Source organism: Pongo pygmaeus, chromosome 21 (assembly GCF_028885625.2).
Source record: "Pongo pygmaeus isolate AG05252 chromosome 21, NHGRI_mPonPyg2-v2.0_pri, whole genome shotgun sequence".
NCBI lineage: Eukaryota > Metazoa > Chordata > Mammalia > Primates > Hominidae > Pongo > Pongo pygmaeus.
The window spans coordinates 59,124,061-59,149,002 of NC_072394.2; the positions used below are offsets into that span (position 1 = coordinate 59,124,061).

The window sequence follows — 24,942 nt, forward strand, 5'->3', positions numbered from 1 at the left end:
ATCTTAGAACAAAGGTTAGATGAAAACAAAGACTTAGGAACCATGGTAAGCCATAGCACTCACTCTCTAAAGCTTCTGATTCATACGCTCTATTGCTAGATTCGTCTCATCATGCTACGGATAGCTCAACATTACAGCCATGACCCACATGGGCGAGAGTTCGTTTTTGTGATTCTTTGTCCTTTATTTTAGCAAGAGAGTCCTGGAGATCACTGAGTCTAATGAACGAACCCCAGGGAATGAAAGTGAAGCATTAACCATTACTGAAATGACTCTAGGTGCTCTGCCAGGTTGTTGTGGGTGGTACTGACAGGGCTAAATAGGACTGACTCAGTTCCTCTTTGACATTCTGATCTAATGTTTCTGATTACAACAGCAAATCTTGATTTGGGGCTTGTATATCTTCAACACCTCTTTTACACTTGATGTTCTTCCTTTTTTTAAAAAAAAAGTCAAAGATGTTATCATTGTGCTTATTTTTATTGGTTTCCTTCTATTTGTGGTAAATGACAGTAGTTTTCCATTTACCATTTTTCACAGTTTCCTTTAAATTAATGTAAGCAAAAACAATGGGTCCATTTAAAGAAAAGGAATGAAGCCAGTAGAAGTTAAGAGGAAGGTGGAAAGAGTATAACTTGTAAAGATTGTAAAGGTTGTCTCTGAATAACTGAAGCTTGGGAAACTTACCTAGGTTGTAGGGCAGATGGGGTAGAGGGTGGAAGAAAAGGATGTCCGATGACTAGGATAAGGTCATGTACCTTCTCAGAGGCAAACTAGGACAAGAATTCAGGCCTCCTGATGCTCAGCTCCCTGAACCCCAAACACTAGTCTTTGGGCCTGCCATATTGCTGACAGTCATGCCATTTTGTTCAACATTAAGTATGCCTTAGACTAGTGGTTCTCAAATTTGAGTGTATCACAGTCACCTATGAGCTTTGTTAAAACTCACATGGCTGGCTGGGCGCAGTGGCTCACGCCTGTAATCCCAGCACTTTGGGAGGCCAAGGCGGGTGGATCACCTGAGGTCAGGAGTTTGAGACCAGCCTGACCAACATGGTGAAACCCCGTTTCTACTAAAAATACAAAAAATTAGCTGGGCATGGTAGCAGGCACCTGTAATCCCAGCTACTCGGGAGGCTGAGGCAGGAGAATTGCTTGAACCCGGAAAGCAGAGGTTGCAGTGAGCTGAGATCGCGCCACTGCACTCCAGCCTGGGCAACAAGAACAAGACTCTGTCTCAAGAAAACAAACAAATAAAAACAAACAAACTTGCATGGCTGGGCCCCGCTCTCAGAATTTTTGATCTGGTAGGTCTGGGGTGAAGCATAATAATGTGCATTTCTAGCAAGTTTGTAGGTGATGTTGATGCTTCTGGTCCAAGGACCTCACTTAGAAAGCCCCCGCTTTAGAGTGACAGCACTTCTCAGTGGAGGCCCGGGGCACCGTTGGCCACTGGGTGGACAGTTCTCCATTGCGTGAGATGAACCCAGCATCCCAGAACCCCTGTCCGCTCACTGCCTATAGAAGTCCCTAGTCAATGCGATAACCAAAACTATATCCACACATTTCCAGCACCCCAAGTTAAGAATCTTAGTACATTTTTCACCTCCCTACAGTTAATATTTTCACTTAAGATGCTCAGAATCTGATGCCTACCTCATTACTTCTCGTTATTTCTAAACTCTTCTTTTTTGTTGTTTGTTTTTCTTCCGAGACGGAGTCTCGCTCTGTCACCCAGGTGGGAATGCAGTGGCGTGATCTCGGCTCATTGCAACCTCCGCCTCACAGGTTCAGGCGATTCTCCTGCCTCAGCCTCCTGAGTAGCTGGGACTACAGGCGCCTGCCACCACGCCTGGCTAATTTTTTGTATTTTTGGTAGAGACAGGGAGTCACCGTGTTGGCAAGGCTCATCTCGAACTCCGAACCTCAAGTGACCCTCCTGCCTCAGCCTCCCAAAGTGCTGGATTACAGGTGTGAGTCACCGTGCCCAGCTCCCTTTTTTTTCTTTTGAGACAGTGTTTTGCTCTGTTGCTGAGGCTGGAGTGCAGTGGTGAGATCGTGGCTCACTGCAGCCTCCACCACCTAGGTTCAATCGATTCTCCCACCTCAGCCTCCCAAGTAGCTGGGACTACAGTCCCGCACCGCCATACCTGGCTAATTTTTGTTTTGTTTTGTTTTTGGTAGAGACAGAGTTTCATATGTTACCAAAGCTAGTCTCGAACTCCTAGGGTTAAGCGATCATCCTGCCTCGGCCTCCCAAAGTGCTGGGATTACAGGTGTGGGTCACTGCACTCAACCTGCTTCATTCTTATACTCCCAGCTTCCAAGAGTCCATCTGAACTGACATCTCAATCTTTCCTTCACTTTCTATGACAAAGACAATCATTGTTTTCATTTTCCAAATATGCAATTCTAATAATGAATGTGCTTCTTCGAAGTATACCTTCCTCCTCCTTGTCTAACTTCCCCTCCAACCCTACCAGCCCCTGGAGACATAACCCCCTTCTGAAAAAATCAGTTTTATGCCCTATCTGTCTGAATGCTTCCGGGCTGTGAATTTTGAGATAATAGGTAAATGCAAACATGTGAAATTTAATGGAAAGAAAGCAAGTTTCAGACCTAGAGCTCCAGATCTCTCATGTGCTAATGGAATGGCCGGAGGCAGCCTTTTCTCTTCTCTGAGCTTCACCTTTCAATTGTTACCTGGAGTTGTGGCCACTAAGTTAGGTACTGAAAATCTTTGAGAGTATGTAGGATTGGGGAGATGTTGGTTCCATTTTCCAGAAAATAAAATTCATGAATGTAAAATTTTGATGAAACCTTATTAGCAAATATGATAAATATTTTAATATTAAGGCAAAAAAATAATATTAAGACAGATAGGTCAAGGTATTTAGTTTCTTCTGGAAATGTTGGGGGTTCTGGTATACCTCTGATACTGAAATCAGAGAGGATTTTTGGATTTTTAAATGTTTTAAAATCTGTTCTTTGAGAAAATTTTAAATCTCACCAAGTTTTCCTGCATTTTTAAAAGTTACAAATTTAGCTGGGTGCAGTGGCTCACCCCTGTAATCCCAGCACTTTAGGAGGCTGAGGTGGGTGGATCATTTGAGATCAGGAGTTCAAAACCAATCTGGCCAACATGGTGAAACCCCATCTCTACCAAAAATACAAAAATTAATCAGGCGTGGTGGCAGGTGCCTGTAATCCCAGCTACTCAGGGGGCTGAGGCAGGAGAATTGCTTGAACCCAGAAGGTGGAGGTTGCAGTAAGCTGAGATCGCACCACTGCACTCCAGCCTGGAGGACAAAGCAAAATTCTGTCTCAAAAAAAAAAAAAAAAAAAGCCATAAATATAGTCATTGCCAATGTGTTTCTTAAAATGGGTTTCTTGGGGTTGGTTTATTGAGATGATTGAATAAAATTATATATGTATGTATTACAATATAATATTGTATATATTATATATTACAGTACTTTGAAAACATTAATTTGTTAGACAACTGTTGCAGTATTGGGCTTCCCAAACCAAACCATGATTTTTTAAAAAAAATAAAAAGTCTTGCAAATCTAGCCAAAACAGAAAAGGGCAGACAGTCACAGCCCATTGATTGAATCTCCTATTTTCTTCCTTCCCTTCTTTAGAATCCTGGCCCTCTTATACCCCAGCCTTCGAGTCAACAGACTCCTGAGGGGAAACCCCGCTTATCTGAACACTGCCGGCTGTACTTTGGGGCACTCTTCAAAGCCATCAGCGCATTTCACGGCAGCCTCAGCAGCAGCCAGCCCGCGGAAATCATCACTCAGAGCAAGCTGGTCATCATGGTGGGACAGAAGCTGGTGGACACGCTGTGCATGGAGACCCAGGAGAGGGACGTGCGCAACGAGATCCTCCGCGGCAGCAGTCACCTCTGCAGCCTGCTCAAGGACGTAGCGCTGGCCACTAAGAATGCTGTGCTCAGGTACCCCAGCCCTGCTGCGCTGGGGCACCTCCGGGCGGAGGCTGAGAAGCTGGAACAACACACGCGGCAGTTCAGAGGGACACTGGGATGAGGACTGTCTACCTCCCTTCCTCCTCTGCTCACCTCTCAGCTTCACACCCACAACTTATGCAACTCTGTCCTATGGGAAAAGCCAGCTGGGGCATACACCGATGAGCTGAAACAGACCTGGTGCCCAAAGCTGGTAGTACCAAGTGGCTAAGCAACCCCAGGGCGTTGACTTACCCGGCAGGGGGTCAGGAAAGAGAGTCAGGTATGAGGTAAAGACCTTGTGAAGTTTAGCATATATGGAGTATGCAGTATCAGCTTGAAGTGACTTTGTAGAAATAATATTTTATATTGATTAAATGTGTGCATGTTTTGTTTGTTTTTTGAGACAAAGTCTCACTCTGTCACACAGGCTGGAGTGCAGTGGCGTGATCTCAGCTCACTGCAACCTCCGCCTTCTGGGTTGAAGCAATTCTCCTGCCTCAGCCTCCCGAATAGCTGGTACTACAGGTGTACGCCACCATGCCCAGTTAATTTTTGTATTTTTTTTTAATGAACGGTCTCACATATTTATTACTGAACCCAGCCAACCAATGCATTCATAACAGATTCAGAAAGAAAAAAATATTCCCAATAAAACATGTACAATTCTCCAGAGAGCGGTGACATTTTCAGCTTGATGTGGTAACATGATTGTGACCTTCAGACAGCATAAATATGTGTGCCCTCTCATGTGTAGTTCCTTATAGGCCCAGCTTGGTTCTTCTTCAATGTCTCCTTTTGGAGTTGTACCTGATTTTATTACCAGTGTTCATCTGAATCCACTGGGGAGTGGGGCGATTTTGTTTAATTTCTTGGTCAGGAATCACTTAATCCTGAAAGTCTTATGAGAAGACATGGCAAGAAGCAGAGTCAGGCACACACCACGATGGCAGAGAAAGGAAGAGCTAATTTTTGTATTTTTAGTAGAGTCAGGGTTTCACCATGTTAGCCATGCTGGTCTGGAACTCCTGACCTCAGGCTATCCCCCGCCTTGGCCTCCCAAAGTGCTGGGATTACAGGCGTGAGCCACCATTCCCGGCGTGTACGTGTTTTAAATTCACTCATTTGACACTTATGTATTGGATGCCTAATACATGCCAAGTTCTAGGTGCTGGAGACATAGCAGTGTATCAGAGGACTTGCCCTCTTGGAACTTATAATCTAGTAGGGGAGTCAGACAGTAAAGCGGTGAAGAAATACATACACACTATAGCAGGTGCCAGGAAAAACATAAGTAGGGGAAGCGCAAGAGAACTTATCTTCAAATAGTTAATTTGTATTGCATCCATTAGATAATAGAGTAAGTTTTTTGTTGTTTTGAATTGAATTAGTTCTGTGAGATTGGTACAAATTATGTATGTGTCTTGCACCCATAAATATATATTTTTGCTATGTTACTTTAACCTAAAGATAGATGTTATATTTACAACATAACATGATCTGTTGGGTTCTCTATTAATTTATTTCATACATTACAGATTCTGGGTTGATAAATTCTGCTCAATTTGAAAAATTTTATATTTTGTCTCAAATCTGTTACAATTTATATTGGTTGGTGCAAAAGCACCAATTTATATTGGTTGGTGCAAAAGCAATTGCGGTTTTTGCCATAATGGCAAAAACCGCAATTGCTTTTGCACCACCCTAATAATATTAAATATAATCATGACTTTAAACATCATTTGCAGCATTCTTTTTTTGGAAAAGTCTTTGATCTGTGTCACCCAAGTGAAGCCTCCGATGTTTACTTTTGTCACTCCAGTGCTTCTCCCTGAAGTCTGCAGAGAGATGGAGTGGAGGCCGCACTCTTAGGCACCAGATTGGTGCTGGAAAAGAAAGTCATCACCTGTGGTGGTGCAGACAGGAAGGCGTGGTATGGACAGGATGCCCATCATTGGGCACAGATATGAAAGTGGCACAGAGTTCCCCTCAACTCAAACCACCTCCTCTTCCTCTCCTTGTAGCTGAGTCCTCAGCTCACGTTGCCATGGTTACATCATCACTTCATTTTAATGAAGGTCTGGGTCTCCTAAATGCATAAACACCTCTACGGCTTGGAAGAGATCTCCAGGCTGTAAGTCACCTGAAATGATACCAAGTCCAACTCCTATCTGCTACTCTTTCCTTGGTAGGCACTTGTAAAATGTAGACTGCTGGAGGCTGGTTATTTTTATTAAGTTAGTCTCAGCGTCCTTAAAAGAAGGATCCCATCTTTCTGAGGTTTGGTTCTCTACAACTGGACAGAGGCCCTCCAAGGGGCCTATTCTTTGAACAGCCATGATCTGCATCAGTTAGGACTTCTCTTACAAGGGATAGAAAATCATATCCAATCTGTCTTAAGCAGTAAAGGAAATTTATTAACTCATATATCTTAAAATCATCCAGAGGCAAACTAGCCGCAAGGCTGGCTGGTTTCAGGGGCTCCAACAGTGTCATCCAGGACCAGTTTCTCGGTCCCACTTGCTCTGGGTTAACCCCCATGATTGCAAGGTGGTTTTCTCAGGTTACACTCTTCTTGATTCTTGGCCAGAGGAGAAGAAAAGGCCTTCATTTGGCTTCGATTGGCTTAGATCAGGTGCCTGCTCCTGAAAGCTCCATGATAAGCAGGGCATGGAACACCCAAGTTAATTTACATCTGGAATTCCCATCCACCCCACACTCACTCTCCCATGGGTCCTCAGAGGTAATGGGACTGCTCTTTCAAGCACTGTGATGGGCCTGAGGTTTCATCTTTGAAATTAACAAGTTAGCCTGTCACCATTTCATGGATGCAGACAGAAGACATGAGATTCTGGGATCAGAGACTATGTCAGTGGTCCCCAAGACCACCTCCAGGTCCAATGAGTCACTAGGAAAATTCACAGGACTCAGAATAGAGTCATACTCACAGCTGTGACTTACTACTTTGAACAGACGCAAAGTGAGATCAGCAAGGGGAAGAGGTACCCAGGGTGAAATCTAGGGGAGACCAGGCACAAGCTTCCAAGAGTTTTCCCCCAGCATAATCACACAGGACACGCTTAATTCACCCCAGCAACACTTGTGCCAACATGTGTGAAATGTTATCAACCAAGAAAGCTCATGAGAGCCTGAGCAGCCAGGGTGTTCCTGGGGGCTGATCAGGTGGGAAGCCTCTGTCTGGCATGAACCAAATTTCCAGACTCCCAGAACAAAAGCAGGTGTTCAGTATGAATCACGTTGTTTGTATAAACAGTTTAGGCACAATGAACCGTTCTTATAAATTCTGGCAATGGTGGAACCCTCCCCAAATCCAAGTTTCCATGCACCAACCGAAGGTCAACCTTGCAGGCAGGCCTTCATAAGGATATTTGTCAGGCCTGCAGTGTTCATTCTTTTGTGCATGGAGACAAAGGACTCTTTCTCCTGGCATTGCAAGCAACTTGGTTTCACCTTCACATCATTTCCCATGTCCCCCAAGTCCCAGGGGGTGATGCAGTGGTGGGCTCAGATGAATGCTGAACACATAGGTTTGTGTCAAAGCCAAGGAACCTTAGCATATGAATCCCCAATTTTTTATAACAGGCTTGGAGCAAATCTGACCAGGCTTGGCCTCAGAGGAAGACATCATCTGTATTACATATTTATATATGTAATATATGTTAAAGCTATGCAATATAGATGTTAGATATGTAATATAGATGTTATATGTGAGATATAAATATATATATATATTTAGACAGGGTCTCGCTCTGTCACTCAGGCTGGAATACAGTGGTGCAAACATAGCTCACTGCAGCCTCAAACTTCTGGGCTCAAGTGATCCTCTTGCCTCAGCCTGCAAAACTGCTGAGGTTACAGGTGCGAGCCATCATGCCTAGCCCTCATTTTTAATATATTGCATACCAAACAAAACTGCCCTCTGCTCTAGAGGGAGACACTATCTCTATCTTCCAAGGCTGTTGGAAGATGGTTAAACAACATCCTTTAAAAGATGGTTCACAACAAAATGCCATTGGTGCCTCTGCTCTGAATATGTGCAGAAAGGCAAGAGACCTATGGAGAACTGTGTCCTGAGAGGATCCCCTAATAAAAGTCAGGAATATTGTTGGAAGACGGAGGGATTAGGCCAGGCTTGGTGGCTCATGCCTGAAATCCCAGCACTTCGGGAGGCTAAGGCAGGAGGGTTGCGTGAGCCCAGGAGTTTGAGAGCAGCCTGGGCAACAAAGCAAGATGCTGTCTCTACAAAAAATACAAAAAAATTAGCTGGGCCTGATAGTACACACCTGTAGTCTCAGCTACTGGGGAGGCTACAGTGGAAGGATCTCTTGAGCTCAGGAATTTGAGGCTGCAGTGAGCCATGATTACACCACTACACTCCAATCTGGACGACAGAGTATGGCTTCATCTCAAAAAACAGAAAATTAAAAAGGGGAGGGATTATTGTGAGGAGGCAAACAATAATTTTTACTGCAGTGGATAAAATTATGTTTTACGCTTAATAACAATGGCATATATTTATTAAATTATTACTACATTGCTACTAAAGCACTGTTCTAATGCTTTATATTCTTTAACTTAGTCGTTCATAAGTGAGTCTTTCATGGTGTTCTAATAGGTAACGAAAAGTCCTTTTTTTTTTTTTTGAGATGAGTCCAAATTGAAGACCTTTGTCAACAAAGTACAAAACCACTGGGTGTAAAATAACGAAAAATGCTGCTGCTAGCTAATGTGTTTCCTTCCTTTTTTTGAAGCAGTGATTCCAGGGTGAATTTCCACTGATTAATAAGATGATTACCTCTGAAAAGACTTTCAAATAAAATTAAACACAATTTTTTAGCTTTTGGTAACTTTTTGCTGAGTATTTTTGCTTAATGCCCAGAATTCTGTATGGTTTCCTCCCAAGGAAGGAAGAGGAAATGGTGGGTGGTGTGGTGGTAGCAACTTGACCTCAACTAAGCCAAATTTCATCAGGAGGCTGGAAGTGGTGAAGAACCCATGTTAGCCATCCTCCAGTTTGACAAGTCGTGGGGAGTTGTGTTTGCGGTTTGGTGGCAACTATGTTTTTTATAAACATCTTTTTAAAAATGTTATGTTTACCCTATGTATGCACCCCAGCTCTCTGAAAGTTGCCCATTTGTATGTGCACTTATAAGGAGGTGAATCAAAGCCAATTGCTAATGCCCTTTTCCTTTCATTCATTCATTTCTCAAATAGTCATTGAGCACCTCCTACTTGTTCAGGCATTTGCTGATTGCTAGAGATGCTGCAGGAAACAGAACAGAGGCTCTGGAGCACGGCGCTTTCTTTCCAGTTGAGGGAGATAAAAAACCGGGCAGGAAGTGGGAGAGGAGCTCTTCTGGTATGCTGAATATAAGGCAGTGCCCAAAACACTGTGTATGAAGATAAATAATATTTTGATGCAATTATTTTTAAGAAATAAAAATCAATGCAAAAAACTCCATGGTGAACAAGATGTCCAAATTTATATTTATAACGTGATATTTGTGTGATAAATGCAAAGAAGAAAATAAAGCAAGATGGGGTAATGTGATGGCAGAGCAGTGCTATTTTGGATGGACAGGTCAGGGAAGATGGCTCCAAGGAGGGGTCCCAGGAGCAGAGGGCTGGATCCCTTGAGGGAGCCAGCTGGGAACACATGAAGAGAAAGCGCGTCCCTGGAGAAGGATCAGCAAGACATGTGCACAGAGGCAGGAGAGAAGGGTGGCCAGTGTGGCTGGAACCTAGTAAGGAAAGGAACAGCGGCCAACATTAGCTGGGAGGGGTGGCCAGGGGCCAGTTTATTCAAAGCTTTGTATATTGCCAGAATATTTTGAATATTTCCCTAAAACTGCAAATTAAAAGTAATTTTTGTCTTGAATTATCTCAGGACTTGCCTCAGTTTTCCACTTTGTTTTAACCTTCTTTGGGACTCCTTCCTGCGTATGACCTTAAAGGATGGTTGCAAAGTTCTTCAAACATTTTTCATATCTACTGTCTTAGTCCATTTTTTGCAGCATTAACAGAATAAGAACAGATTTATTTTATTTTATTTATTTATTTATTTTTTCTTTTTTTTTTTAATTAAGTATTTATTGATCATTTTTGGGTGTTTCTCGGAGAGGGGGATATGGCAGGGTCATAGGATAATAGTGGAGAGAAGGTCAGCAGATAAACACATGAACAAAGGTCTCTGGTTTTCCTAGGCAGAGGTCCCTGCCGCCTTCCGCAGTGTTTGTGTCCCTGGGTACTTGAGATTACGGGGTGGTGATGACTCTTAAAGAGCATGCTGCCTTCAAGCATCTGTTTAACAAAGCACATCTTGCACCGCCCTTAATCCATTTAACCCTGAGTTGACACAGCACGTTTCAGAGAGCACGGGGCTGGGGGCAAGGCCATAGATCAACAGCATCCCAAGGCAGAAGAATTTCTCCTCCCAGATGGGGCAGCCGGGCAGAGGCGCTCCTCACTTCCCAGACGGGGCGGCCGGGCAGAGGCGCTCCTCACCTCCCAGAGGGGGTGGCCGGGCAGAGGTGCTCCTCACTTCCTCCCAGACGGGGTGGCAGCCGGGCAGAGGTACTCCTCACCTCCCAGACAGGGCAGCCGGGCAGAGGAGCTCCTCACTTCCCAGACGGGGCGGCCAGGCAGAGGCGCTCCTCACATCCCAGACGATGGGCGGCCGGGCAGAGACACTCCTCACTTCCTATATGGGATGGCGGCCGGGCAGAGGCGCTCCTCACTTCCCAGACGGGGCGGCCGGGCAGAGACGCTCCTCACTTCCTAGACGGGGTGGTGGCCGGGCAGAGGCTGTAATCTTAGCACTTTGGGAGGCCAAGGCAGGCGGCTGGGAGGTGGAGGTGTAGCGAGCGGAGATCATGCCACTGCACTCCAGCCTGGGCAACATTGAGCACTGAGTGAGCGAGACTCCGTCTGCAACCCCAGCACCTCAGGAGGCCGAGGCGGGCAGATCACTGGAGGCCAGGAGCTGGAGACCAGCCCAGTCAACAGGGCGAAACCCCGTCTCCACCAAAAATACAAAAACCAGTCAGGCATGGCGGCGCGCGCCTGCAATCCCAGGCACTCGGCAGGCTGCGGCAGGAAAATCACAGGAGCCCGAGGCAGGGAGGTTACAGCGAGCTGAGATCATGGCAGTACAGTCCAGCTTCGGCAACAGAGGGAGACCAAAGAAAGAAGGAGAGGGAGACCAAAGAAAGGGGAGAGGGAGAGGGAGAGGGAGAGGAGGGAGAGGGAGAGGGAAAGGGAGAGCGAGAGGGAGAGCAAGAACAGATTTATTTCTTGCAGTTCTGGAGGCTGGGAACTCCAAGGTCAAGGGGCTGCATCTGGCAAGGGCTTTTGCGCTGCATCATCCCAAGGTGGAAGGTGGAAGGACAAGAGAGCAAGAGAGGGCCAAACTCAATGTTGTAAGTCCACTGTCTCGATCACTAACCCACTCCCAAGATAACAACATGAATCCAGTCATGAGAGCAGAGCCCTCATGACCTAATCACCTCTCATTAGGCCCCAGCTCCCAACACTGTTGCATTGGGATTAAATTTCCAACACATGAAATTTAGGGGACACATTCAAACCGTAGCAGATAGTTTAAAAAAATGTTTAATGCCAACTCTTAAAATGAGTTATGGTAAGCTGCAGCTATGGAAGAGCATATGAGCAGAGCTATCAGGAAATCAAACCTGCCATGGCTCAGAAGTCTGAAATGGGCCAGGCACGGTGGCTCACGCCTGTAATCCCAGCACTTTGGGAGACCAAGGCGGGTGGATCACAAGGTTAGGAGTTCGAGACCAGCCTGACCAACATGGTGAAACCCCATCTCTATTAAAAATACAAAAACTTAGCCGGGCATGGTGGTGTGTGCCTGTAATTGCAGCTACTCAGGAGGCTGAGGCAGGAAAATCGCGTGAACAGGGGAGATGGAGGTTGCAGTGAGCCGAGATTGCACCACTGCACTCTAGCCTGGGCAACAGGGCGAGGCTCCAACTCAAAAATAAAAAAATTATTAAAAAAAAGAAGTCTGAAATATTTGAGACCTACTATAAGGACTTACTATAACAGCATTGAAAGTACTGGTTCTTAGCCTGAGATTCAGAAGGCTGTGAGTAAAATACAAACATGTATATGCTATGTGAAATGTCACGTGTGCTAATCAATACTTTTCTGGAGATTTAGTTCAAAGTTTTCATCAAATTCTCAAACAGGTCCAATGACTCCCAAAAGGTTAAGAAATACTGGTTTTACTAGAGGGTACTTTTTATCATTTCATTCCTCTGCTTCCCCAAAAATCCATGGCTTGGCTAGGACAAAGTTGTCTCCAAAGATGCTTGTAAGGGAATAACCTTTATTTGTTCATTCAACAAGGCAGTGGAAGAAGAAGCAGACAATGATGACATCTGCTTCCCAGCAGAGCTGGGAGAATAAAAGGGCTCAAGTCCAGTAAAGTGCTCAACACAGCACCTGACATGGAAGCTAGCTCTCAACACATATTTGCTACCAATGATAACAAACCTCACAAAAGTTCTAGCTGTGTATAGTCTGAGGCACAGAGTAGCCTAGAGACCAATATTCTAAAAGAGGAAACCAATGAGGAAGAGAAAAAAGTCCAGCTGCCTGAGCTAGAAAATTAGCACAGCCAGTACTGCTGGGTTTTATCAGCAGCATTTGGGGAACCAGTTAAGTCAGACGGGTCTCATCGGAGGCAGCCCCTCATCTTCTACTCCTTCTACTCAGCAGCTGTGGGACCCCGAACAAAGACAACTTGCACATCTGAGTCTTGGGGTTTTCATCTGTAAAACAGGAGGCATTATAGCCTCTAAGTCTTAAGGTTGTTGTGAGTCAAGTGAAAGAATGCCTACAAATCTCCCAGTGTGCGCATGGTCATGGCTTAATAAAGAGCCGCTATTTTTGTTTTTTTCTTCCCCAAATGAGAAAAGAACACTGGTTTGAGTCTTTCTAAAGATGCTGGTGTTTCTGCTGTTCTGTATTGGACCTTCTGTCCTTTGCTGTGAGAAAGAACTAATCCTAGCACTCATTCCCGTGTCTCTCACTAGCTATGTGACCTTGAAGGAGTCATTTGATCTTTCCACGCTTCTGTTTCCTCACCAGTAAATGGAATTCTAATAGTACCAACCAGTTTTAGTATCTGCCAGAACTAGGCTTTTGACCCCTTTCTCAATGAATCTCTTTCTTTTGGTTTACTGAGGAAATGTACTCAGCTATTCAGTGCGCCAAAGACTCTTCTAGGCACTGATGATACAATGTGGAATAAAAGTCCTGGCCGGGCTTGGTGGCTCACGGCTGTAATCCCAGCACTTTGGGAGGCCGAGGCAGGTGGATCACCTGAGGTCAGGAGTTTGAGACCAGCCTGACCATCATGGTGAAGCCCCGTCTCTACTAAAAATACAAAAATTAGCCCGGCATTGTGGCGGGCACCTGTAATCTCAGCGACTGGGGAGGCTGAAGCAGGAGAATCGCTTGATCCTGGGAGGTTGAGGTTGCAGTGAGCCGAGATCACATCACTGCACTCCAGTCTGGGCAACAGATCGAGACTCTGTCTAAAACAAAACAAAACAAAACAAAAAAACGAAGTCCCTACCCTCACAGAGCTTACAGTTGTTTTGGTTAGCATACAAATAAATCATAAATCAATCAGAGACCAACTAATTAAAGGGATTATTTTTTTAAATTCCCATTAATCACAGTAACAAGTACCCCAAGCTTACATATAGCCCTTGAAGTTTCCACATCCACATATTTTCTGGGCAACTCTTCCCAAGTAAAAAATATTTTCAGTGTTTTTATGTTTCACGTAGGTCAACAGGGTAACATCCAATCATAAAGATCTGCCTTCTTGGCAATGGAGAAATTTTCCCATCATATATATGTACAAATACATACATACATACATACATACATATTAATGACAGAGTCTTGCTCTGTTGCCTAGTCTGGAGTGCAGTGGCACGATCATAGCTCACTGCAAACTTGAATTCCTGGACTCAGGCAATCCTTCCTCCCCCCTCAGCCTCTGGAGCCGCTAGGACTACAAAAGCTTACCACAACGCCTGGCTAATTTTTCTTTTTCTTTCAAGATGGGGTCTCACCATGTTGTCCAGGCTGACCTGGAACTCCTGGGCTCAGGTGCTCCTCCCGTCTCGGCCTCCCAAAGTGCTGGGATTATAGGCACTTTCCCATAATGTTTATAATAATTAAAGGAACAAACAGAGATAGACAATCGCCTAAGAGCAGACAATCATGGATTTTTAGCAAGGGATTTGTGTTCTCATAGATAAAATACAGCCTGTCTCTTGGAATGGGCATGGCAACATCAGTGTATGTTTTATAAGAACTATTATGTCGTCTATTAATGATACTTGATTGTTAATAAAATTTTTTTAGCCTGGGCTTCAGGAAACTGTGAATGAAATACACACACGCACAAACTGTATGCAAAATTTCACACACATGCCATCTACAATATGCACGGCAACACCAGAAAGTTCCAGGCCTTAGGGAGGGTCTTACTTCCTAGAATCTGCTGTAACATCACTTCACAGGATTTGTTGTAAGTGCTTGAGTCACAGCTGGAGCTCAATAAAGATGCGTTCTCCTTTTAAACACAAAAATGTCCATTGATACGGCAGATTCCGTTCACAGGCATCATTAATCGCAGAAACAGAAGGGCGGCCCTTTTCCTCAAGGCGCTCTCAGTCCAGGGATGTGCCCGCTCCGCAGCCGCACAAGCTGGCGTGGGATAGGGTCAAAGAGCGGTGGATGCGCATGGGCCGCCCACGCCCTCGCTGCCCTCCCGGAGCGTGGGCGAGTGATTCCGATTGTGCAGCAGAAACCCAGGGTCTCACGGGAAAGAGGAAACCCGCCCGCGCCCAGCCTCCAAGCGACGCTCTCCATGACAACCGGCGCTTGCTAACGGCCCCACCCCGCCCCGCCCCGCCCCGCCCCACCCCACCCCGCTACATCGCGATTAGCGTGCCGCCCCGCCCCGCTACGTCGCGACCAGCTTGTTGCGTCACGGCGGTGCGCCGGAAGTGGCTGCGGATTTCGCCAGAAATCCGGGAAGTGACAGCTTTAGGGTTTTGCTGCTGGCTCTGACTGCCGTCCTGCGATGGGTTGCGACGGCGGAACAATACCCAAGAGGCATGAACTGGTGAAGGGACCGAAGAAGGTTGAGAAGGTCAGTGATGTGGGCGGGCTCTTGGGGACCGGAGGTGGTGGGAATTTGACGACCCCAGAAAACGAGAGGAAGTAAGAAGGGGGAGCCAGTGGGGTTCCAGACCTGGCTGCGGTCTTTTATTCCATTCAGAGGACTCAAAATTAACAACAGTATTGAGAGTGGACATTCAGTGGTTGCTGACTATTGCCATTCACTGGACAGTAATCTTAACAGGGGGTATCTCATGTAATTATCACAATAGCCCTATAGCTACATACTGTTATCCAGACATGAAGTTGAGGCTCAAAAGGAGAAATTTGCAAAGCTAGTAAATGGCAGAGCCAGGATTTGAACCCTACCTGCGACTAGTAGCAATAATACAAATACCTAGTGTATATTGAGTTTTGTATACACTAACTTCATTTGCTCAGAGAAGCCTTCCCAAACTGTTCCCTTACCACATCCTTTTATAAACTGTCTTATCAGCCTGCACAAGGCTGTACGTGGTTGATTTGTATCAGTCTTCCCCGCTAGACGGTAAGTTCCTGATAGCAGAGGCTGTACCCTTTTTTTCTCTGCAACTAGCATAGTTCTGGCACACTAAATATTTTGAATAAATAAATGAGTGAATAATCCCTAATCTCACAAGTAATCGAGGAAATTATAATAATTTCTTTGCTACTGACAGGGACATTGAGTCCAGGGATATTAAGGTGACTAAGATCGCACAGCTGGTAGGTAGTGAAGCCAGGATTCCCATCCACTTATTTGGGATTTCAAAGTTAGCACTAGTAATTACTTTTTAATGATAAAATATTTGTAAAGCACCTAGTAGAGTGCCTGGCACACGTGGAGACTTCATGTATTCTGATTTAGGAGGTGGAGAGCTTGTTTAAAAAGGTAAACCCCTTATGTCACTCTTGTATTTGAAGCATTCCAGTGGCTTCCCATCACATTAAGAATAAAATCTCGTCAGGCCCTTGAGCAGACCCTGTCTGTGTTTCTGACCTCATCTTCTTTCCCTCTCCACCTCTTTCATACTGTTCTAGCTAAACAGGCCTCTTGTTCTTCAACCTGGAGTGTGAGTTCATCAATCTGAAATACTCTTCACTGAGATTGTCACATGATGAGTTTCTTTACTTCATTCAGTTCTTTACTCAAATGTCGTCTGTCCACTGTCGCTGAAATGTGCCTCACTTCCAGTATTCTCTCTTCTCTTTTTTACAGTGCCTACCACTGTGTTATTTGTTTATTGTCTCTTTCCCACGTAGACAGGAACCTTGTGTGTCTTACCTCTGTAACCCCTACAATGTGTCAGCCACATAATAGACACCTAATAAATATGTGTGAATACGAGAATGAATGAATACCCAAGAGGATGAAGTGTACCCTCTGATCATACCTACATGTAAACAGGTGAATGCTGGATAATTAGCATTCATGAGTGCTTTTTTGGCTTTCACCAAAAAAGTGTTCAGCTCAGTTTTGTTTTCTTGTGCCCAGGGCTGAAAAGGAGTAGCTCAATGAAAGGCTTGACAAGAAACAGGTGTCGGAAGAGGGTAGAAAAGAAGGAAGAGCGATTCAAAAAAGCCAGAATGGCTAGGCAGGATGGATTTTTATTATAACTATTCACACAACAAATTCTTAATAAGTGGTTACCATATATACATTGTTGTAGGCCCCAGGGCTATAGCAGTGAACAAAGCAGAGTCTAGCCCTGGTGGAGCTTACATTTCAGATCAATATTGTGAAATCTGCCCTGGTTCCTAACACAGAGCACCTAAATTCCTTGTAATTTCCTGGGTGACAGGATCCTCTTTTGTTCTAATAAGGCAATTATTGGTGGGCTCCTGGATGGGGGCTGGTCACCAGAAACACCAAGCCAAGATTAGAAGCCTGGAACTTTCAGCCCCACCTCACCCCCATCCTTCAGGGAGGAGAAGAGGAATTGGACATGGAGTTAATAATCCATCATGCGTACGTGGTGGGGTCTCCATAAAGATCCCTGAAGTTGAGGGTTTGGAGATTTTCTGGGTTGCCGACCACATCCACATGCCAGGAGAGTTACCCCAACTCCATGGGGACAGCCCTGCACTTGGGACCCTTCCAGACTATACCCTATGTACTTCTTTATCTGGCTATTTTTGTCCTTTAAAATGTATTTGTAATAAATCAGCAATGGTAACTAAACTGTTTCCCCACATCTGTGAGACACTAGCAAATTATCAAACCTGAGGGGGGGGATCGTGGTAGCCTTTGATGTACAGACAGAAGTACAGGTGACAACTTGAACTTGTGAATGGCATCTAAAGTCGGAGTAGGGACAGTATTATGGGACTGAGCCCTTAACCTTTGGGATCTGAGGCCATATCCAAATAGGTGGTATCAGAATTGAGTTTAATTGTAAGACACCTGGCTGCTCTCAGCGAATTGGTTGGTGTGGGGAAAATCCCATACATTTTGTCAGAAGTGTTCTGGAAGTATTGAGTGTTGTGAGGGAAAGTATAGAAAAAACACTTGTCTGGCTGGGCACGGTGGCTCACGCCTGTAATCCCAGCACTTTGGGAGGCCGAGGCGGGCGGATCACGAGGTCAGGAGATCGAGACCATCCTGGCTAACACAGTGAAACCCTGTCTCCACTAAAAATACAAAAAAGTAGCCAGGCATGGTGGCAGGTCTGTAGTCCCAGCTACTCGGGAGGCTGAGGCAGGAGAATGGTGTGAACCCAGGAGGCGGAGCTTGCAGTGAGCCAAGATAGCGCCACTGCACTCCAGCCTGGGCAACAGAGCAAGACTCCGTCTCAAAAAAGAAAAAAAACCACTTGTCTTTCCAGTACAGATATGTAGAAACTTAAAAGAAGAAAGACCCTAGAAAAGAAGAGAGACCCTGGTAAACACATTTTTTACTGCTTTTTTGGGGGAAACAATTTTCAAAGCTCTGGATAACGAGTGATTTGTCACTTTTCTCCCTGTCCCCAACTCTCTGAGGTGCTTTTTGAATATAACCTAATCTCTTGGTGCCTCACTTTCCTCATCTACAAAAGTAAAAATACTAACTCGTAGAGTTTTTCTGAGGATTAAAAAGTTAAGTTATGGAAACTGCTTAGCACAGTGCCTGGCACACAGTAAGCACTTAAGCAGTTTTTACTTCAGAAATTAAATTCAGAGGGCCGGGTGTGTTGGCTTACACCTGTAAACTCAGCACTTTGGGAGATTGAGGCAGGAGAATCACTTGGGCTCAGCAGCTGGAGAACAGCCTGGGCAACACAGGGAGACCCCTTAACAAAAATAAAATAAAATTAGCTGGGAATTGGCGCTTGCTTGTAGTCCTAGCTACTTGGGAGGCTAAGAGGGAGGATTGCTTGAGCCCAGGAGAATTGAGCCTGCAGTGAGCTGTGATTGTGCCACTGCAGCCCAGTCTGGGCAACAGAGCAAGACCCTGTCTCAAAAAATAAATTAATAAAATAAATTCAGCGGGATTGTTTTTGTTTTCTTTTTTCCTTTTCTCTTCCTATTTTCTTCCAAATGTGTTGTCCTGTTAAATTATTCAGGTTTTGCATTTGAAGAATGGGAAAGAGTGGTGTAGTCTACACAGTGAAGGAAAAAGCAAGAATGGGAAAGAGTGGTGTAGTCTACACAGTGAAGGAAAAAGCAAGAATGGGAAAGAGTGGTGTAGTCTACACAGTGAAGGAAAAAACAAGAATGGGAAAGAGTGGTGTAGTCTACACAGTGAAGGAAAAAGCAAGAATGGGAAAGAGTGGTGTAGTCTACACAGTGAAGGAAAAAGCAAGAATGGGAAAGAGTGGTGTAGTCTACACAGTGAAGGAAAAAGCAAGAATGGGAAAGAGTGGTGTAGTCTACACAGTGAAGGAAAAAACAAGAATGGGAAAGAGTGGTGTAGTCTACACAGTGAAGGAAAAAGCAAGAATGGGAAAGAGTGGTGTAGTCTACACAGTGAAGGAAAAAGCAAGAATGGGAAAGAGTGGTGTAGTCTACACAGTGAAGGAAAAAGCAAGAATGGGAAAGAGTGGTGTAGTCTACACAGTGAAGGAAAAAGCAAGAATGGGAAAGAGTGGTGTAGTCTACACAGTGAAGGAAAAAGCAAGAATGGGAAAGAGTGGTGTAGTCTACACAGTGAAGGAAAAAGCAAGAATGGGAAAGAGTGGTGTAGTCTACACAGTGAAGGAAAAAGCAAGAATGGGAAGGAGTGGTGTAGTCTACACAGTGAAGGAAAAAACAAGAATGGGAAGGAGTGGTGTAGTCTACACAGTGAAGGAAAAAACAAGAATGGGAAGGAGTGGTGTAGTCTACACAGTGAAGGAAAAAACAAGAATGGGAAAGAGTGGTGCAGTCTACACAGTGAAGGAAAAAGCAAGAATGGGAAGGAGTGGTGTAGTCTACACAGTGAAGGAAAAAGCAAGAATGGGAAAGAGTGGTGTAGTCTACACAGTGAAGGAAAAAGCAAGAATGGGAAAGAGTGGTGTAGTCTACACAGTGAAGGAAAAAGCAAGAATGGGAAAGAGTGGTGTAGTCTACGCAGTGAAGGAAAAAACAAGAATGGGAAAGAGTGGTGTAGTCTACACAGTGAAGGAAAAAGCAAGAATGGGAAGGAGTGGGACATGGAATATGATGTATGTGAAAATGTCATTCAAGGGCCAGGGAGGTTCTTATGTCTGGATTTTCATACTGTGGATAAAGTTTGATGTATCCCTTAGTGAATAAGCCCCAAAACACTTATTTCTGTTAAATTGAACATTTTATAAAGAATTATGTAGTCTTTGTTCTGAACTTTAAAAAAAAATGCTTGTCTTCTCAGTTCTTAAGTCTTTAAATTCTGCCGCAACTTAGCAGGCTTTCCCATTGTTAGAAATTAATCTAACACACTTTTTTTTCTCTTTTGTATGGCCTCCCTAAGTTATTATTAAGATTCAAATGTTAATATTTGTATGTGGCTTGCATAAACAGTTTAATAATTTTATATAATCTCTTTTTCTTTGTACATGTCATATTTAGATGGGCATTTATTTGGTGTAGCATTAATTACTTGTGACTTTTAAAATCCTGATTTCAGCCAGGCACAGTTGCTCATGCTTTCAATACCAGCATGGGTGACTGAGTGGGCGGATCAGTTGAGTCCAGGAGTTTGAGGGCAACATGGCAAAACCATGTCTCTACAAAAAATACAAAAATTAGCCAGGCGTGGTGGTGTGCACCTATAGTCCCAGCTACTCCAGAGGCTGAGGTGGAAGGATTGCTTGAGTCCGGGAGGTGGAGGTTGCAGTGACTGAAGATTGCGCCACTACACTCCAGCCTGGGCAACAGAGTGAGACCCTGTCTCAAAAACAAACAAACAAAAAACCAACAAAAAACCCAACTTCCTATGTCATTATCTTTGATTTAAAAAACAAAAATCATTACAGTGTGGTATTACTGAATATACTTTTATATGTAGAACTGTGAACCATATGTCTTTCAGAGTTGAAAATTAATTGAATTTTTTGTTTTTTATTAGGTCGACAAAGATGCTGAATTAGTGGCCCAGTGGAACTATTGTACTCTAAGTCAGGAAATATTAAGACGACCAATAGTTGCTTGTGAACTTGGCAGGTATGGTTTTTACACTTAATCAAGATGAGTTTATTAAGTGATTTTGAGGAGAATTTTGATGTGTAAATGCAGTTTTCCATTCATCAAGCAAATTTGTGAGGCATAGGTTGTCGTTCCCTGTCTCTGAACATAGTTCTGTAGTCTTCTAGTCAGTTTGGTTTATTTAATCCATGGTTTGAAAACTGAGGGGCTGGGCTGGGCGCAGTGGCTCACACCTGTAATCCCACCACTTTGGGAGGCTGAGGAGAAAGGGTCACTTAAGTCTAGGAATTCGAGACCAGTCTGGGCAATATAGTGAAACCCCACCTCTACAAAAAAATAAAATTAGCCAGGCATGGTGGCATGATCCTGTAGTCCCAGCTGTTCAAGAGGCTGAGGCAGGAGGATCCTGTGAGTCTGGGAGGTTGAGGCTGTAGTAAGCTATAATTTCACCACTGCACCCCAGCATGTGCAAGAGTGAGACCCTGTCTCAAAAAAAAAAAAAAAAAAGCAAACTCGGGCCAATAGAAGCTCAGTTATAAGCATAAACACGTGAAGTAGCCATGCGAGGAACGGGAGAGAATGGCAGGGAGTGGAGAATACTGGAGAGTCCATGTCCTGTCCAAAGCGGGAGCTGCCACTCAGTTCCAGCCAGTTTTTACAGCTCAATGGTGTGGGCCTAGTGATTCCACGCCTTCTGGTTTTAATTTTTAAAGAAAAAGAGGAAATATGTACTTATACATTAAATTTCCCAATTAAAAAAATCCTTGTTCAGGTTACATTCAGCCTTCTGACTGCCAGTTTGTCACCTTTGATTTAAACTAATTTCTTGCTGGATGCATTGGCTCATGCCTGTGATCCCAGCTCTTTGGGAGGCTGAGGTGGGTGGATCACCTGAGGTCAGGAGACTGAGACCAGCCTGGCCAATATGGTGAAACCCCGTCTCTACTAAAAATACAAAAATTGGCCAGGCATAGTGGTGGGCGCCTATAATCTCAGCTACTCGGGAGGCTGAGGCAGGAGAATTGCTTGAATCCGGGAGGCGGAGGTTGCAGTGAGCTGAGATTGCACCATTGCACTCCAGCCTGGGTGACAAGAGTGAAACTCTGTCTCAAATAAATAAATAAATAATTTCCTTCTTTGCATGCTCTGGAAATAGTTGAAACAGGGTTAAATTTACTTTTTAATAATTCAGGGCATTTCTCTTACCAAATGTAAATGACTTTTGGATTGTGTTTAGTTTATTCTTCCTCCTTTGGTTATTTGAAAGTTGCTTGTTGACATAATATTCTAATACTTACTATTGCAGACTTTATAACAAAGATGCCGTCATTGAATTTCTCTTGGACAAATCTGCAGAAAAGGCTCTTGGGAAGGCAGCATCTCACATTAAAAGCATTAAGGTAACACGAGTGATTCGGAAGTGCTGTGAGGGTCTGAAAAGTGGCTGAGGTTTATTTTATAGAATTTATACACCTTAAAGAGTGAACTCAGAAATTTGGGATTCCATTCCCACACGACCATCTAATACAGGTATGATCTTGAGAGGTCACTTAAATCTCAAGCCACGAGTTCCACCATGCATACTTCCTACATTATAAATCTGTTGTGATTTCACCTGTGTGTTGTGCTTTGAAAATTTTCATGTTCTCTATTAATGTTGGGAGGCATTATTTTTGTAATTAAGATTCACCTACTTGGATTTTGGATTTGGAAGATACTTTTGTAGAATTAGATAATTTTATGGATCACTGTTAAATCATGTGGCTACCATTTGGTGATTAGAGGTTCCGATTGGCAGTTAAAGTTCTTTCATAAAAGTTGAAAAAACAAGTTTTTTTAATAAAGGAAGTTTCTTGAGAGGACACAACTTTTTAAATATGGTCAGTGGGGAAAAAAACTCAGAAAGGTAGTAAAGAATTTGAGAACCATCAGGCTAGTCAAACCTTTCATCTCACTGTAAATGACTCACTTGAGGCCACAGAGCTAGCGAAGTACTTAAACCAGAACCAGATCCCTTAACTCCCAGTCTAAGGCTCTAGGTTTTGCCTTCTTTTTCTTTCTTTTGTATTGTTATATTAGGCTTTTTGTTCAAATGCTTGGGGTTGATGGTAGGATGTGTTCATTTCAGGCAAATTCGTAATTCTGAAATGTAGCTAAAGATAATGCTCTAGAAATTATTCTGATTTTAGTGGTCTTTTACCTTGTGGAAGAGAATTTATTCCTGAAAAACCTGTGGTAGTATGAATCATCTTACATCAAAAATGTGGTGAAGGATTCTTTAGTAGTTCATAATGCTATGATTGGGTTTTCATGTGCACATGTAAGATGTGCCTGTCTCAAACCTTGTTGTGACATCAGCACGTTACCCATCTGATGAGGAAAAAAACACAGTTATCATTGAAATTAATTCGTACAGTTCTATACTTAAAATACTTGTAATATTCAGTTTTATGTGGTTGAATCTTTAATGGAAAAAAACTCCAAGAAATTACAACAGTAAAGAAAAAAAAGGATACAAATAAAACAATGCTAATACATAAGATTGTCATTACCATCAATTGATAGTCCACAAATACTCAGAGCAGAGAACTCAGTGAGACGTGCTCATTCTCGTCCAGGAAGCTGATCGTATGAATGGTGATTTGCCTTTCAAGACACTCACCAGCAGCTCTCTAGAGTGTTGAAATCAAAATGGTCTCATTAAATATGAAGAAATGCCTCAAATGCAAAAGTAGAGTTACTGTATCAAATTCCTTATAAAGTTGGGAATTCTTGAAAACCTGAATAGCTGTATCTTAGAGTATGACAGTATTTTCTGGCTAATATTCTGCCTTAGCTCATTAGGACATGGCCTCAGATTTTACTGTCTATTCAATGATTTTATATATATTTTTTTTGTTTTTGCTTTTTTCAATGATTAAATAAATGTGGATAGTCAGTAACATGAAGCAGCCTCAGAGAGGATTCATCACAGGGAGAAAGCATTCTCTTCTGGATGGAACTCATGCAGAGCTTTCTGTTAGTGGAGTAATTTTTTATATAAGAAGGTACTTTTCCTTAAGTTAAAAAAAAGTGTGTAGTAGAAATAACCAATTTACTTGCTAGTCAGTGAATTGAAAAAATCTTGTTTTCTGTTTTCCTTTTTTTTTTGAGACGGGGTTTTGCTTTTGTTGCCCAGACTGGAGTGCAATGGCACTATCTCGGCTCACTGCAACCTCCTCCTCCCGGGTTCAAGCGATTCTCCTGCCTCAGCCTCCCGAGTAGCTGGGATTACAGGCATGCTCCACCACACCCAGCTAATTTTGTATTTTTAGTAGAGACGGGGTTTCACCATGTTGGTCAGGCTGGTCTTGAACTCCTGACCTCAGGTGATCTGCCCGCCTTGGCCTCCCAAAGTGCTGGGATTACAGGCGTGAGCCACCACGCCCGGCCTTGTTTTCTGTTTTCTATTTATGGTTTAATATTATATCCATGTTTCTCATGGACCAGAGGAAAGTAACTATGAGGAAGAGATTTTGATGGGAAGGGCTGGAATAACAATTTGTTGACTTAGGTGGTTAAGGCAAAGGATGATCTATTTATCAAATGAATTGTTAAAATATTAATGGTTTTTCCCAGAATGTGACAGAGCTGAAGCTTTCTGATAATCCTGCCTGGGAAGGGGATAAAGGAAACACTAAAGGTGACAAGCATGATGACCTCCAGCGGGCGCGTTTCATCTGCCCCGTTGTGGGCCTGGAGATGAACGGCCGACACAGGTTAGTGACGGACCTGGGACAGATGATGTGGGAGGCTGGAGGAATACTGCCGGCTTTGGTGGCAGTGGTGCCGGAGCTTAGCAATCATGTGGCTTGCTTTCTGGTGTGCTTGGGTTTGGTAGCGCCTTGGAGGAAATGGTGCTTGGTTGGTGGCAGTGGTGCTGGAGCTTAGCAATCATGTGGCTTGCTTTCTGGTGTCCGCGGGTTTGGTGGCGCCTTGGAGGAAATGGTGCTTGGTTGGTGGCAGTGGTGCTGGAGCTTAGCAATCATGTGGCTTGCTTTCTGGTGTCCGCGGGTTTGGTGGCGCCTTGGAGGAAATGGTGCTTGGTTGGTGGCAGTGGTGCCGGAGCTTAGCAGTCACGTGGCTTGCTTTCTGGTGTCCTCGGGTTTGGTGGCGCCTTGGAGGAAATGGTGCTCGGTCAT

General features: G+C 43.9%; 2 protein-coding genes, 1 long non-coding RNA gene and 1 other non-coding gene across 4 annotated transcripts in view; 3 read left to right on the plus strand and 1 right to left on the minus strand.

Moving 5' to 3' along the window:
• CASS4 (Cas scaffold protein family member 4) overlaps nucleotides 1–4,349 on the plus strand; it is a 45,928-nt gene extending 41,579 nt beyond the window's left edge. The window contains exon 6 of the mRNA XM_054467283.2: nucleotides 3,645–4,349. Coding sequence (XP_054323258.1) covers nucleotides 3,645–4,052 — 408 coding nt within the window. The 3' untranslated portion in view covers nucleotides 4,053–4,349. The remainder of the gene's footprint in view (nucleotides 1–3,644) is intronic.
• A 7,978-nt stretch (nucleotides 4,350–12,327) lies between these two features.
• LOC134738906 (uncharacterized) lies at nucleotides 12,328–14,903 on the minus strand. The gene is made up of 2 exons (XR_010125165.1): nucleotides 14,528–14,903; nucleotides 12,328–12,789 (listed from the first exon to the last, which is right to left on the minus strand). It is a non-coding gene; the product is annotated as an uncharacterized LOC134738906 (long non-coding RNA).
• Nucleotides 14,818–24,942, plus strand: part of RTF2 (replication termination factor 2) — a 55,059-nt gene continuing 44,934 nt past the window's right edge. The window contains exons 1-4 of the mRNA XM_054466803.2: nucleotides 14,818–15,194; nucleotides 20,685–20,779; nucleotides 22,068–22,161; nucleotides 24,380–24,519. Coding sequence (XP_054322778.1) covers nucleotides 15,126–15,194; nucleotides 20,685–20,779; nucleotides 22,068–22,161; nucleotides 24,380–24,519 — 398 coding nt within the window. The 5' untranslated portion in view covers nucleotides 14,818–15,125. The remainder of the gene's footprint in view (nucleotides 15,195–20,684; nucleotides 20,780–22,067; nucleotides 22,162–24,379; nucleotides 24,520–24,942) is intronic.
• On the plus strand, nucleotides 23,035–23,137 carry LOC129022200 (small nucleolar RNA U13). Its single transcript, XR_008496286.1, has one exon. It is a non-coding gene; the product is annotated as a small nucleolar RNA U13 (small nucleolar RNA).